Source organism: Ciconia boyciana, chromosome 2 (genome assembly GCF_034638445.1).
Source record: "Ciconia boyciana chromosome 2, ASM3463844v1, whole genome shotgun sequence".
NCBI lineage: Eukaryota > Metazoa > Chordata > Aves > Ciconiiformes > Ciconiidae > Ciconia > Ciconia boyciana.
Genome location: NC_132935.1, coordinates 120,112,896 through 120,127,718, shown reverse-complemented (window position 1 = coordinate 120,127,718; position 14,823 = coordinate 120,112,896). Strand labels below are relative to the sequence as shown.

Here is a 14,823-nt window from a genome sequence, read left to right as displayed (position 1 = left end):
GCAGCTGAGGAGAAGCAAGTCTCTGTGAGAGTTATGGTTAGGTTAATTTGTAGATGTTAGTAAACCCAGTGTAGCATTCCTGACATGGGATGAGGTCTGGCGTGTCCTGAGGAAAAAGGGCAGATGAGTTTGTTAAAAGTGACACTAGTGCAATTCCTGTTATCAGAAGAGCGCTCTTCTTGTGAACTGACTGCTTCCTCAAACAGGCAACTTCTCTCATCATGAGACAGGGCTGAGACAAGGTTGTCTTTGTGAGATACGTGCAAGCTCATCCCTGTGTTGTTGTTTGCGGAAAGTGGTCATTTGAGTTCATGTTGTTCAACAGTTATTGATGTGAGGAATATCAGAGACAAAGCACTTTATTCTCCAAATCAGGAAACTGTCCCTGGTCTAACGCATCTGTCCTGTTTGGCAAAGTCCAGTGTAACGTTTTAAAGGGGTTTAAGTCAGGTCTTAGAGTGGGGGTCCCATTTGGTAGGTGCAGCATTAAAAAAAGTTGTTAGGGTTGCCAGCTTTCCCCACTCAGGGTTAAAAATTAACTCTATCTCATGGGGTTCTTATCGTGCCCGTTGTATACTTGTATCTGTTGCTCAGTTTTGATCTTTTTCTGAGAACAGTTCGCAAATACAAGGAATAGGGGGGGAATGCAGGCCAGTTGTTCATAGAATAGGGAAGTTTGCACAAAGATGATACAAAACTTTACTGATTCTTTTGTGTCAGTCTCTCCTGTCAGGTTAGGGGTGCAAGCAGTATTTTGTGAATGTCATTAGTTTGTGTTCTTATGCTGTAAAATGCAAATATCCCTAGACTGCAAGGGCCTCCCCACAAAAGGGCTTTACTGTAAGGAGTCTCTAGCTATAAATGTGCTACTTTTCTGCCAGGCATTTGCAAAATATGTGAATGTTTTTGTGCACTTCATCTACTTACTCTCTTCTGCTATGCTATGATACTCTGTGAATTTGTTTTTCTGGACACCTATTTTCTGCAAGATGTGTTTTATTACTAAATGTTTATATGCCCGAACACTTCAAAACAAGGTTTATGTGTATGAGCGTGTGGGAAATCCCATGTGGGAAAGCATAGGTTTGCAGCATGGTCTCCTGTTTGAAGTACTAAAAGAAATAAAAACATATTCCTCCAAAAACATAGCTTTGTAATTAAAATGTGAAGGTTTGTTGGTGTAGAAAATGAAGGGGGAAGATTAATTTAGCAAAGACAATTTCACTTCTCAGAATGGAAACCTTAACTGACATTCAGGCTGTGCCTGCCTTTTATTTTTAATCGTCCTATTTAATGTAGTCCAGTGTGCATTTTTATCAGTCACATATCTTTATATGCAGTGTTAAAGCACAAAGGGTTGAGTTGCCCAGTAAAAGCATGTGTGTGTGCATGACAGAAGAGTCATGCTGTCTTCTTTGCACTTCACCTCAGACCCTTATTTCCAGCAGACAGTTCTTTAGCTTTACGGATGTGCAGCTTTGTGTACCTGCATGGTACAAAATTAGAAAAGCTAGCAGCACAGCTGTAGTAAATGCCACTGGGACTCTATGTTTCCTGCAGCTACGAAGTACTTTTTCCAGACAATTACTGGAATGAAATTATTTAACTAAATTAGTGGTGTTACAGTCCTGAGAGGTAGAGGCTTCCTTTCCCTACTTCTTCTTTTATCTTTGCCGTGAGGTTTGCGTTCAGTGTTCTTTTGTCAGTGTGTCTTGTAGCCAGCTGTATGACCAGGTAGGTTGTTTTTTCCACACAGTTTCCAAAAGCGTGCCTTGCAGTTATCAGTCAGTATCTGCTTTTATGGGACAAATCATGTTCACGTTACACAAGGGAATAACACACTTAAAATTGTTGTGACTCATGAAGAACATGATGCTGATTTGGCTCAGTATCCTCACTTGGCTGTTTTGTTTCATATAGAATGTTAGAACAGGTATAGAATTGTGGGCACCAAATAATTAAAGGTCTGGTGATACCAGTGGGGGCCATGTGATGAAGTGCCCTTGTTTGGAATGGCTAGACCAGAGTAGTTATGTTAACGTGAAATATTTCTGTAAGCAGTAGAAAGTAGTGGACCTTGGTTTCCAATGAATTTGTCTTGCAGATCCGATTTACTTTTTAACTGAATTACACCAAGTCTGCAGTGTGAGCTGTGCTCCTAGTGTACACTGAAAATGCACTTGGGTGGGGAGTGGATTCTCTGATATCAGGCTGTAACAGAGGTCTCACTGCAGCCTTTTTATCAATGAAGAGACACTCTGCTCATGGACTTCCTCCCAGCTTCCTGTTCTGATTGCACAGGGAGGAGTGTAATATTTTGAAGACCTCTACCTTCTGTCGAGGTTGGCCAAATTTGACCAATGAATTAAAAAAAACGTAGCTGCTGGAGATGCAGACATGCCTACAGCAACACAAAGAGAAATTTTATGAAATCAGATTAAAAGTAGGTCATTGTAGCTACCCCACTAACCAATTTAATTACAGTCATTACATTTTGTTTACTGTTTTGTATGTGTCTCACACCCCTTCAGGTAAATCTTTTCTTTCCCTTTAAGTGGGCTGTTTCCATTCTGCTTCTTTCTTTAATCTCCAGGATATCCTCCTCTGTAAAGAAGATTGTCACCCCCACACTGGTACTTATGCCAGCAGGAAAGGCAGCAGTCACCTTCAGACATCAGCAGGCACGGCCCAAGAGTGCGAGGAGGGACTGATGGCATGCCCTGTCTTGCCTCGTCCGCCGTACTCTGTGCCAGGTCCTTAGTGTAACTACATTGATGTCATTGCTGCTCTGCAGTTTTGTGCAAGTTAATGCCCTTGGCCTTAGTCAAATGCTATTATATAAGAGGTAATGATGCATCACCTAAAAAGCTTTTGACCCGCAGCAGGTCACCTGTGCCTGACACATGTATCATGCTGTTTTCACATAGCAAATATTTACAGGTGTAGATAATAGGAAAGGAAATGCTGGAGGAACAGGGTTGTGCTCTAAAGAATTCTGGGCAAAATGTTCTGTGATCAGGAAGGACTAGATCAGGTGTTTATAGAAGCTCTTCCTATTTTGAAACCTTAGGAAACCAGTTAAGGTACATTGCCAGCTTTCTTTGCCATAGGAAGTGGGAGCTCTGCACCTTTCTGTGGGATGGACTGTGTTTTCTAAGAATACCTCTGGAAGGACCACGGAGGGGAGAAGTACCTTTCTCCCCATTTTGCAGAGGAGAAGGCAGGTAAAAAAAGTTTCAGTGCATTCTCCTTGTGCAATAGCCTGGGTCGAAAGAACCCCTTCACTTCTGGGGAGAAAAGAAGGGAGTAAATGCATGTCTCATGGGTGTGATCTGATGCAAGGAAGAGGGAAACTGTGAGACCTTGCTCCCTGTACTGAGGAAAGGGGTGGCTGGGAGGTGACGAAGAAGAAGAGTAGGCTGTGCAGCTACATGCCTCCAGCTGAGTTGTGGTCTCTGTTCAGGGCTACTGTGTTCTGCCTAGGAGATCCTGGCAGGGATAAAGATGCATGTCTTGGGCTGCTTTGGGACAACAGGATCAACCCATTGGGAACATGCTGCCTTTCCTTGCGCTGTGCCGCTGAACTGCTGTGAACACAGTAGTCATTTATCTGTGACTTCAGGGCAAATGCACTACCTTACATAGTGCTGGTGGGGCTGGGGCAACTCTAAACCTCCTTAATCCTCCCCCAGTAAATCTCTGCTTGGGCAGTCTGCCGGGAACTAGCACTCGACGAGGTCCCATGCTGTGCCTGTCTGCCATAGGATGCCCCATGTCCTGCTCCCTGCTGGCTGTTGCAAAATAAGGGCTCAGCTCCCAACTGCCATCTCTTCCAGGCTCTCTGTATGTGCCTGCAAGTTGGCCTGGTCCCTGTTTTCCTGGCATGCCTCTTGCACAGCCTTTGTGTCTCTGGAGCCTTGAATTGGAGCTTGTTCTGGCCTTTGGGAAGGATGGGCAGGATCCCCTTGTTGGTCCTTACTCTTTTCCCCCATTGTGTGAGGAACAGCCTTTGGTTTGGCCACACGTTTTGGCTTGCCATTGCCCACATTGCACAGTCTTCTCACTTATGCTCCTTTCTGTAACAGTTTCCAAACTGAACAGATACTGCTCATATTACTTTGAGTGCTTAGAAAAGGAAACATTGACTCACTGGGTTTGTTATTTCTGCTTTTTTTCATTGGTACCAAACTCAGCAAATTGCCAGGAAGTGTGTTATTTTATATGATCACTCAGTAGAATCAAGATAGGAATCTTGGGTACATAATATTGTTGATCTAGGGTAAAAAATCATGTTTGGCACCACAAAAGGTTGGCCAGTCTTTGCTGTGCTGGCCTTCTCTCCCTGAAGCAGCACAGTTGTGGTGGGGATTTTGTAGGCCAAGGCCTTTGCCCAGGTAGCACGTGGTCCACACGACAGTTGTGTCATAACGTGAGAACTGCCATCAAAATACGGAAATGGAAACTAGCAGGTAACAAAACACAGGTATTAAGAGAAACTCACTAGTAAGCCTAGTTTCAGCCTTTTCTTTATATTTACCGTGTTTCTGTCTCTTTGGCTTTGTTAAGGTTTGTTTCGTTTCAAAAAGAAAAGAATATGGGGTCACATCAGGACCATTTCCAAACAATACCTCAATACATAGGGTAGAAGGATGGTCCATTTGATTCATTCAGACATTGACTTCAGCCATGCCAATTTAGTTATTTTGGAAGCGAAAGAAAAAAAAAGAGAAAGGAGATATAATCATCTGACCTAATCACATTTGTATTTCAAAAGTTTGTAAGATTTTACAAACTTTTGTAAAGATTGTAAGATTGTAAGATTGTAAATTGTAAGATTACAACTTAATTTCATTGTAGTTCAGCTTGAATGATAAAAAAAGCCCAGACATGTAACGGCAAATTTTCTAAAGATTCAGTACTTTGGGTGTTGTGCTTGCTTGAAAGTTTGGCTGTACCATTGCAGGCAGAATTCTGAACAACCTTTGAACAGGATGCTCAGTAAGTTCCCTTTGCAGTTTCTATATGGCTTTTTTTGAACAATTGTTCCTAGGTTAATGTTTGAAAGTTTGGATCCCCAGGCATGGTTGTTTTACTAAAGTGTTTGAGGCTTTTAATTAATTTTAATTTATTAATTTTAATTAAGAAAAGATTTTCTGTGAGTGCTAGGTATAACTCACTTGTTATTGCTCTAAGCAAGGGAGGTGATGCAAGGTATATTTATCCAGCCAGGGATGCTGTAACAGAGCTTAAAATAAAGTGGTGTCCTCTTACATCTGTTGGGAACAGTGGGTTCTGAGGAGGGGATGAGAGATGTTTCTCGTACTAAAACCAGTCTCCAGTATAAATCTTTTAGTAGCTCTTATGAGTTAAAAATATGCTCCAGTGCCAGAGAATCAAACATGCATCATTTTTTGACTCATTGGCCCATGCCTAGTCTGTGCCTTGAAAGTCTTCCTGAAGTGGAAAAGTTGTATCTTTTTCCTCTGCAGCCTGTAGGGAAGATCTGGCAGAGGGTTTTGGGAGGGAAGGTCCCGTGTCATCAGAACCTCCCTCAGGGTCACAAGATGAATTGCATGAAATGCCAGCCCGAGCTGGGCTGTAAGACTGTGTTGTAATTCCAACAAGAGAAAATTGCTCTCTGAGGTTTGCTCAGTAGTTTTGAAAGATATAACTGAAATGGAAGGTGAAATCTAGAAGGAAATATAAAGGAGATTCCTGGAAAAGAGTTGGCCTTATGGGAATTCATTATTAAACAGGATCTAAAATGCTAAAGCACCTCTCTTCTGGTCATTTGAGATGATAAAGACTTTAATTTTATTTTTGGCTTTTACAGAATTGCAGGTGTCACAGAGAAGAATAATCTTCATCAGCCCAATGGTCACCAAGGATATGAACTCTGCTATTTTCATCTAGATGGATGAAAAGGTTAACAGCCCAGAAGGGGAGCTCTTTTGGTTTTCAAGATGGCAGCAACTAGTGGAGAAAGCCAGCTGCAGCGGATTATCAGAGACTTGCAAGGTACAGTGCCATGCTGACAGATTCATTCTGTAGGCTGGACTGTGTCCTCCATGTTTTAAATAACAGAGAGTAGGAGTTGTGTTTTCAGTTGTGTAACACTTTTGTGCAGCAATTGTAGCAACATAGTTCAAGGTGCATGATGTGCTCAATATAGAAATGTGACTTATTTTTTTGAGAGATGTGCTGTACCTTCTGCAGGATCCTAAATTCTTAAATCTTGCAAATTTAAACATACAAGATGAGGAATAAGTTTTACAATTTAAAAAAAAGTGTCTGTGAGGTGTGCAGTGTGAGCTAGGACTTTGTTGGCATGAATAGAACTATGCTATTACAAGACTTCATGTGAGATAAGGAGAGGGCCTGACTTTTAGACCCTCTCTTGATGAGAAGCTGGTGTGGAGTTGCTGCTAGTGTAGGAAGAGAAAAAACCAGAAGGCCAAACCAAACTGGGAATGGAGACCCAGAGGAAGAGTGCTGGAGAATTGGATCTGCTGTTCCTGCTGCACTGGAACAGGCTTTCTGTGCATCTGAGTTTTCCTCCACTAGCAGTAGCCAACCTCATTTTCCACAGTTCTGTTGCAGGCAAAATTGGCAGCAGATTCATAAATGTTTTCCTGCTCTGTCTCTGTCCTAATCAGTTGCTTATACCAAGATCCAGATATTTTTCCTTTTAGTTTTTATTAAATATAAGGTATGGTATGCAACAAAGCTGGGAATCTAGATCTTCCTGTAACATAAAAAGCAGATCTGCATGCCTGTTAACAAGAAGAGATTTTAATTTGCAAAGGGGATCGTGTGGGACTAGGAGCTAAGGCTCACGCAGGCACCTGAAAGAAGTACAAAACCAAGTGGAAAGGAAGCTCAAAATCAGTAATTTCTGATGCTGAGAAGTACACCCTTTTGCGGCCAGAGTGTCCGGGGAGACAGTAGAGTTTGCTTTAACTTGAGATTTCCTCACCCCCTACAGGTGTAGGTTTTAGGGAGCAGGAGTTGCTGCATGCTTATTTTTGTGTAAATTGTTTTTCCCATTTGTGTTTTGTAACCAGCACAAGCTGAACCTTCCTGAATAAAGCATGGAGAAGATAAATGTGCTGACTGAATGACTGTTCTTGTGTTACTGATCCCCTTTAGCAGATTACATGCTTTGTCCTTTCTAATCAGAATTCTGTTTGTCCTGTGGCAATACCTTAATGTGCACATGAGGCAGCAAAAAGTTTTCTCTTTCCTCTGCTGAAGAACCAGTTAGCAATTGTCTGTTACCAGTTTTTGCTAAGTGTCAGAAGGAGGTTTTGCTCTTTTTAAGAAGAAGAAGAAGTAGTTGGTATACATAAGGTTTTTTTATAGTTTTTTTTTATAGGTGGTGTGAAATTGCCAGCATATCAATAAGCTTTTTGCACTGTAGTTAAGACAGTTGGACTGAAAGAAACTGAATACACATTCATAATGTCTGGGCAGAAAACCCATTTATTTAGTTGTTTATGGATTCAGTGCTATATATCTCTTGCATTAGTTAACTATTTTGGTGTCTTGTTTTAAAGATGCTGTGACTGAATTAAGTAAAGAATTTAAAGAAGGAGGGGAACCGATCACAGATGACAGTGTCAACTTGCAAAAATTTTCCTACAAGCTTGAGTACCTTCTACAGGTAAAAAGTGATGTGTGTCATTTGTAATCCACCATCAAAGCTAGGCCTTGTTTTCTCTTATTGACTCTTTAGTATGTGGGGTTTAACTCAAATAATCATTAATATCCAGTTGAGTCTTTTTTTTTTTTTTCAGTAAGTGGACTGAAATGTGTGCTGCTTATTGTACTTATTTGAAGTGAAAGTAAATAAATGTAATCAAAAGGCAGTGCTAGCGATTTGATTGAAGAATGTAAGGCATTTTTCTATTGGTCTGAAAGATTTGACCTTGATTTTAAAGCTATATCCTGCTAAATTATCTTGGAAAAACTGTGTTAATGGAATCTTGACAACATTTTAATGCAAAATAAATACTAGTAAGCTGTTCACGGTGTAAATATAGTGGTGTGAGTAATTTACGGAATGTTTAGCAATTTCAATTTGGAAATTTATTTTTATTGTATGGGAAGCTTAATGCAAAAGGCTGATTTTTAATCTGCAATGCTGCTTTTTGGCTGTCCTCAAAATTTAAGTAAAGGGGGCACTGCTGGGCAAACTGAAATTCAGTTTGCATAGTCTTGTGTCTACGTACACTGTAATCATGTCACTGATTGCAACAAAGACGTGCTAATTTAACCTTATTCTAGGCAAGGGAGTTTTAATTGGGTTGCAGAGGCTTCAGCAGAAGCTGAAGAATCCTTTGGGATTTGAATGGTCCAAGCTGCAGTCCATACCCTCGCTGCATTGCTGCTCTGAACATGATTTAGCTAGAGCAGGTTTTTCTGGTATGTATGTACTTGTGTGCTGTTGCCACACTTGATTGCAGGTGTCTCAGCAACTGGTTGTTACTTCCTTGCTCTTGAACAGCTGCTGAATCTGCTGCAAGTCTTTGTTTCAGCAGTTTTGAATAGATGTCTGTATTTTAACTGGACCCAGAAAGTTATTATCTGTTACTGTCTGTAAAGGAGCTTTTGTAACTGCTGGATTGCATCAGTGCAGTACAACGACTCTTTCCTTTGTGAATACATTGGCTAAAACTAAGAGGAAGCATGAAAGCACATGTTGCTGGGAGAGGAACAGAATTCCAAGTAGCTATATATAAGTATATTTATATTTAAGTTTTGCTCATTGCTTTTTGTTTTCCTTTTTTAAGTTTGACCAGAAAGAAAAAAGCACATTGCTGGGCAACAGAAAAGACTACTGGGATTATTTCTGCGACTGTCTGGCAAAAGTCAAAGGAGCTAATGATGGAATCCGCTTTGTCAAGTCTATTACGGAAGTAAGTATATCAGTTAAGCATCATAATATGTGGTTTATGTTTTGGTATGTCTTTTCAGAGAGCAACAGAAACCAAAAGAAAATACACTGCTTTTAACATATGGCAAAAAAAAGTTGGTAATTTTTATTTTTAATTCTCATGTAAAGTATAAAAATGCAAGGTTATTCTTTTTACTAGGGTACTAAGCTATATAGGATTAGATAGCCTGACTCTTACTTTGAAGACGACTTACAAAAGTGAATGGTCCTTTTTGTCTCTGGTTGTGCCCTGTCTTTTCATAAACTTAGTGCCGTTTTCTCTAAAAAGGAATGAAAAATTAAGTCAAGGGTAGAGCCTGCCATCTTTAGCACAGCTTAAGGGAGGACTTGCTCTAAGAGTAAGAGGAAAGATTCACCACGTTTGACATTTCTTTGACAAGACTGTCAAAAGTCTTGACAAGACTTTTTCAACTGGTCAGTAGAGTTGAGGAGTACTGACTGAGAGCAGCATTTCATCTTCTGTCTCAGCTTTGTTCCTCCATGTCAAATAGCATGATGTAATGGCTCGGGATGTCATTATTCCCTCGGGTAAGCCGTCCTGAACAGGTCAAAAAGCTTTATTTTTATTAGATATAGTAATAAAAGCTTAATCTTGTAACAAACAGCCATGTTATGTCTTCAGCTCAATAAGTGGGTGAAGTAAGTGCTGTGAGAAGCTTTCTGTGCTGATCCTGAGTCTTTAGAATCATCTGAAGAACAACTTCCCTTGTGGGTAAAAGAGGCAGTGGTGTGGTGGTGCTGGCCAGTGTTGTCCTGTTGCTCAGTTATGTTATCAGTGAGCAGTGCTGACTTGTATTAGCAAGTTACTATTTACAGCAGATTTCCCTATTCTCTTAGCAATTCCTCCACAGCACCTCTAGATAATGTTGCCTTGAGCCATCTGAAAGAGCCATAATACTCTAGCAGAGGCAGGCTCTGTGTTCCCTAGCTCACTGTCTTCTCTCAGCAACTTAGGCAATATTGAATTTTGCTGTTCCAAGGTGAACAAGCCAAGGAAGGGCTCCAGTTTGTTTTACTACTGGAAAGGGAAACAGGGGAGAGCCATGGAAATTAGGTTTGACTTTCCCACTACTTCCAGGAAGACTGGAGAAGGACAGTGACTGCTGCTGCAGGAAAGATCCTCTGACTGTAGCTACTGGTCCCTAAATTCTCAGCAGCAGTAGCCAATCTGATTTCTCTGCAAAGGTGACTGTGCTGTAGCCTTCAACAGTCTGTTGGCTGTGGTATCACCTGCATATTACCACATGTAAAGGCTGCTCTGCTTTTTCCTCCTTTTTCAGTACCTCTGGCTGTTTAATGGTTAGCATGATATCAGAAATTATTATTTGGAAGAAGGACATTTTCTACTTCAATTTCTGTGCAGTCATAGAAATTAGCTTGTGGAAGACTTGCTTCAACTTTATTAGCATGTGGTTTAGGAATATGAACTCTAAAAAAATCAGTCAACCATTTTGGATAACTGAGCTGGCAGACTCAGGTCCAGAAATGAAATTACAGATGACAGAAAAACATGTTGGTTATTCCCCTTCATGACAGGTGGAAATCAGCAGCCAATTTTTGAACCTGGCTGGATAGAACATAAAGGTTTCCAAATGTCCCTTATTTGCTCACTGAACAGTACTTGTTGACTTTCAAAGATGGAAGTGAACAAGGAGGAAAGAGTAATGGCAGTTAGTTTTTAAGAATGGTCAAACATTTAACAGCATAATGCCTCCTCTTCCGCTTTGCCTGCAGCGCTTCTAATATTAGGGTGCATGATATGCTAGAGAGGTGGAGCAAGGAAGCAAATAGGAATACCCTGGAAACTGCCAAGCTGTTAATTAAACAGAGAGCCTTGTCCTTGATGGCATTAGGTGAGCAGTGAGTTCTGGTCCTTTCCCTTTCAAAAGGGGATTACACTGAATACACATCTTTCCAAGTCGTTACAGCCACACATTGCACACGCTACAGTGCTACAGCCATACATTGCACCTTAGCTACAGTGTTTGCAGTCAACATGGAAACACTGACAGTACCAGACACTGCCTACTTCCCTGAATTCTGGCAGGGCTCTAGCAGGAGGTGGCATGGTTTTGCTTCCTAGTCAAATGGTCTTTGGCTACTTGTAGTTGCATATATGTAAATAGTTTCCTGTACGTCTCGTCATGTACATCCGTTCCAGTATCTCCATGCTTAAAAAAGGCATTGTGGTTTAAATTGATGGACCAATGGGAGTAAGGATAGAATTAATTCAGTGGCTTCCAGTGGTTTTTTTGACTATTCTTAAGATATTCACTAAATATGCCTAATTAGGGACAACACTAGTAAGCTTCTCTGCACAGAGCAGGGATGGCATCTCCCTGAAGAAATATTCAGACATCTACAGGGTGAATGAAGGTGAAAACCGGCTGGCAAATTAAATTTGCTGATTTTGGGGTACTTAGCCTTTGGGGACCATGTTATTTCACACTTTGTGTCCTATAGAATTCAAAACAAAAAGCAGTAAAAGGCGTTGCTTCTTTTGCTCCACATTTCATCATTCCATTTATAAGGAACATTTTTGTATATAGTGGATTGTTGTGGAGAAACCTGTGTCTTACTTGAGCACAGAAGCCTGGTAACAGCAAAACCAAGGAAACTGAGGGTTAAGGTATTGCTCTGACTTCACCATAGTAGAATACTGATCAGAAGGAGAGAAAGCTTGTGGGACCTTTGAACCTTCTTTCACAATAACTTTTCAAGCAAAATTTACAGTAACCTACTAATTTGAGCCTCAGTCCCTCTAATATTTTCCTTGGCTTCCATTTTTAAATCATTAATATAATTAGTTTGTTTGTTGCATGAGCAGTTTGGTTAGGAGCATGGCTGACTGGCGAGAAATTCTTTTCATCCCTTTCATTTTCTATTCCTAAATTGATTAGTGATTTTGACGGAAAGGAGAAAAGAAACACTACTGTTTAGTGTTTCATTATTTTGCAGGACAACAAATAGCTCAGATGTAATAGACAAAACAAGACATCAATTCCCCAAGTCAGTAGCTGTAACAAAATTTAGTGCTGAGTTTTGTGATCCCCCTTATGTTGATTTAACAGCTGTCTTCATAAAAAGATCCATTAATTTCAGTCATGCAGCTGCTCTTGGTCTGAAGTAAGAATTAGATTTTTATCAACTTAATGGCTAAGTATTAAGAAAAGCTTTTTGCATCGTCTGGGGTTACTGTGTCTGTGGGGATGTATATTTGTATACGTGTACATCTTTGTTCTGTGACTAGATCTGCCCTAAACCTCTTCCAGCTGTGGCCAGGCACATCTTAAGTAACCTAAGCAGTCACTTCTGGCTTTGCTGGGCATGTTGAGATTTTGCCTTATACTGGGAATTGCCTTTAGCATAGTCTGTGCTCATGTACTCAGTATAGTAGGTGATTCATTGGCCCTGTGATGCCTTTTATATTATTATAAAGTGGACCACAGCCAGCTATAGATACAAATTCGTCATTCAAAAAAGATTCCACGCAATTACAGTGTTGGGAGAAGGCGTCTCTCAGTGGCAGTTCTTAACTACTTCCTTCACAACTGGTGGCTTATTGTGGGATTTTTTGTGTCAGTATGTAGACTGTTCTGGCCATGTCTCTACATGATTACAAATGATACTTAGAATTTTCTTTTCTTATGGTTTCTCCCTTCCAGCTACGAACATCTCTTGGAAAAGGAAGAGCATTTCTTCGTTACTCCCTGGTTCACCAAAGGCTAGCAGACACCTTGCAGCAATGTTTTATGAACACCAAGGTGACCAGGTGAATAGCTAAGTACCTTGTTAACTAATGGGTGTTTGCTCAGTATAATCCATCAACATCACCTAGTAGCTATTGAAAGAAATTGAAACTCTTCCAAATGGTTGGCTTAGAGAGTTGGTAATAGGATAGGAAGGATAATAGACCTTTTGGCCTGGGTCACTGGTTCATACCTATCTTAGGCTGGTAAAGGTTGAAAGTTGTTACAGCTAAATGTGTGTGGAGTGGGTGGTGCTGATGCTTCTATATGTTGGTTTCAAAGGTGACATTTTTATAAGCATTGAAGATCCTGTGTTTGATCTTCTGTGTTGTACATCATAAGGGAGGATTAATTTGGACGTGTGGCACAAAGCCCCAGAAAGCACTTGCATGCATCTCTGCATTGTCACACAGAGGAACAGCTTGCCCCTGGCCAAGGAACACCGGAAGATAGTTTGTAGTTGGTTGGAGGAGCACTGGTAGGGCATTTAGAAAAAGCCAACTGTTTTCACAGTGTATTTAATTCTGGTTGCTGCTTTCTGACCCTCATTTTTGATGTATTAACTGTGTGCTTTAGGTTTTTACTGTGTGATTATCCAGTGTATAGCAAATACTTTGTCTTGCCAGTGTTTTGCCCAAGTACTACAGCAAAAAATATTTTGTGCAGGGGGTCCTTTAAAGATATTTCTGTGGAATTCATTGAAGCTGTTTGATTTCTTTCACATCAAAGGGATGGGATGTTGGTTGGTGGGTCTGGTTGTTTTCAGTTTGCATTTAGAATAGTGTATCATAATTTTTCTGGGGTGGAGTGAATAATGATGTTGTGGGGGTTTTTTGCAAGTGAAACTGCTGCTTCTTTTTTACTTATGAATGAGTATTACTTAATTTTTTTTGTTTTCAAGTGACTGGTACTATGCAAGAAGTCCATTTCTTAATTCCAAAATGAGTTCTGACATTGTGGGTCAACTCTATGAGCTCACTGACATTCAGTTTGACTTGGCATCAAGAGGCTATGATTTAGATGCTGCTTGGCCAGCATTTGCCAGGTAAGATAGAAACACTTTGTCATTTTGTATTAACAGGGCCATAAAATACCTGCCTGCTGCAGGATCTGTAAAAGCTTCTGGTTTTGAAGGTAGGAATACTTGTGTTAGAGCAGGCATACACTTTCTCCATGTAATTAATCTGTAACTAAATTGGCCTTTTTTTCCTTCAGTAAACTGTGTACCAGAGATCAGAGTTAATGCTCTGTAATGGAGTACTTCCAGTAACTGCAGTTTAGGCCCAAATCCCAAGCTATTCTCATCTTCACAGGCACAAGAAGAAATGTTCTTAGCTCCTTCTGTTTTAAGAGCTGAGACATGTAGTGACTGAACAGCCAAGCAGTGTACTTCACTTGCAGCAATGGTAGAGATGACAATATGCGATCACCACAGCCTGATCCCACCTCAAAGCGAGGAGTAACAAAAACTACTAGGTCTGATCCGGATCCATTTGTATCAATGGGAGTTTTCTAGGGCTGCATGCTGCCACCATCTGGGTGAGCCACCACCACACAGCAATACAATTTCTTAGAGCAAAGCTGCATTGGTTCTTGTGGATGTGGGAAGTCACAACTACCAACCCCATAATCTTTTATAGGTGCCTTTGATATCCCTATTTTGTTTTCCATCAGCTTCAGTGGTTGTTGGCTCAGACACCAGGTGCAGTTATGTCTTTTTGTATGTGGTAGTTACAACTAGATAAATCTTACATGTAAGAGTAGAAAGACATGTATGTATGTGCTTAGACTTCTATTATGTATTGTTTCTCTGTGTGATCAACAGGAGGACACTGTCCTCACTTGGATCTTCAGCATATTTATGGAAGCCCCCAAGTCGAAGTTCCAGCATGAGCAGTTTAGTGAGCAATTATTTGCAGGTAAGCAAATTACAAAAAATGTTTAAGTGGCATGGTACATCTTTAATTAATGGCATAGTTCTGGAGAGCATGGTAGTTTTACGGTGACTATGACTCTTATAATGGTAATCTAGAAAAAGAGTTCTTAATTAAAAGTAAAGGGAATTGTCCAGTAGCTGATTCAACTGAACATGCAAATCTTGTAGAGGAAAAAAAAATA

The 14,823-nt window shown here is 40.5% G+C and overlaps 1 protein-coding gene across 6 annotated transcripts in view; it reads left to right on the top strand.

Moving 5' to 3' along the window:
* FYCO1 (FYVE and coiled-coil domain autophagy adaptor 1) overlaps positions 1-14,823 on the top strand; it is a 53,400-nt gene that overhangs the window by 3,928 nt on the left and 34,649 nt on the right. For all 6 annotated transcript variants that reach the window (XM_072853806.1, XM_072853805.1, XM_072853800.1 and 3 more), the window contains 6 exons: positions 5,834-6,018; positions 7,557-7,663; positions 8,793-8,918; positions 12,622-12,728; positions 13,607-13,750; positions 14,531-14,624. In XM_072853806.1, the coding sequence (XP_072709907.1) occupies positions 5,964-6,018; positions 7,557-7,663; positions 8,793-8,918; positions 12,622-12,728; positions 13,607-13,750; positions 14,531-14,624 (633 nt within the window). In that variant the 5' untranslated portion in view covers positions 5,834-5,963. The remainder of the gene's footprint in view (positions 1-5,833; positions 6,019-7,556; positions 7,664-8,792; positions 8,919-12,621; positions 12,729-13,606; positions 13,751-14,530; positions 14,625-14,823) is intronic.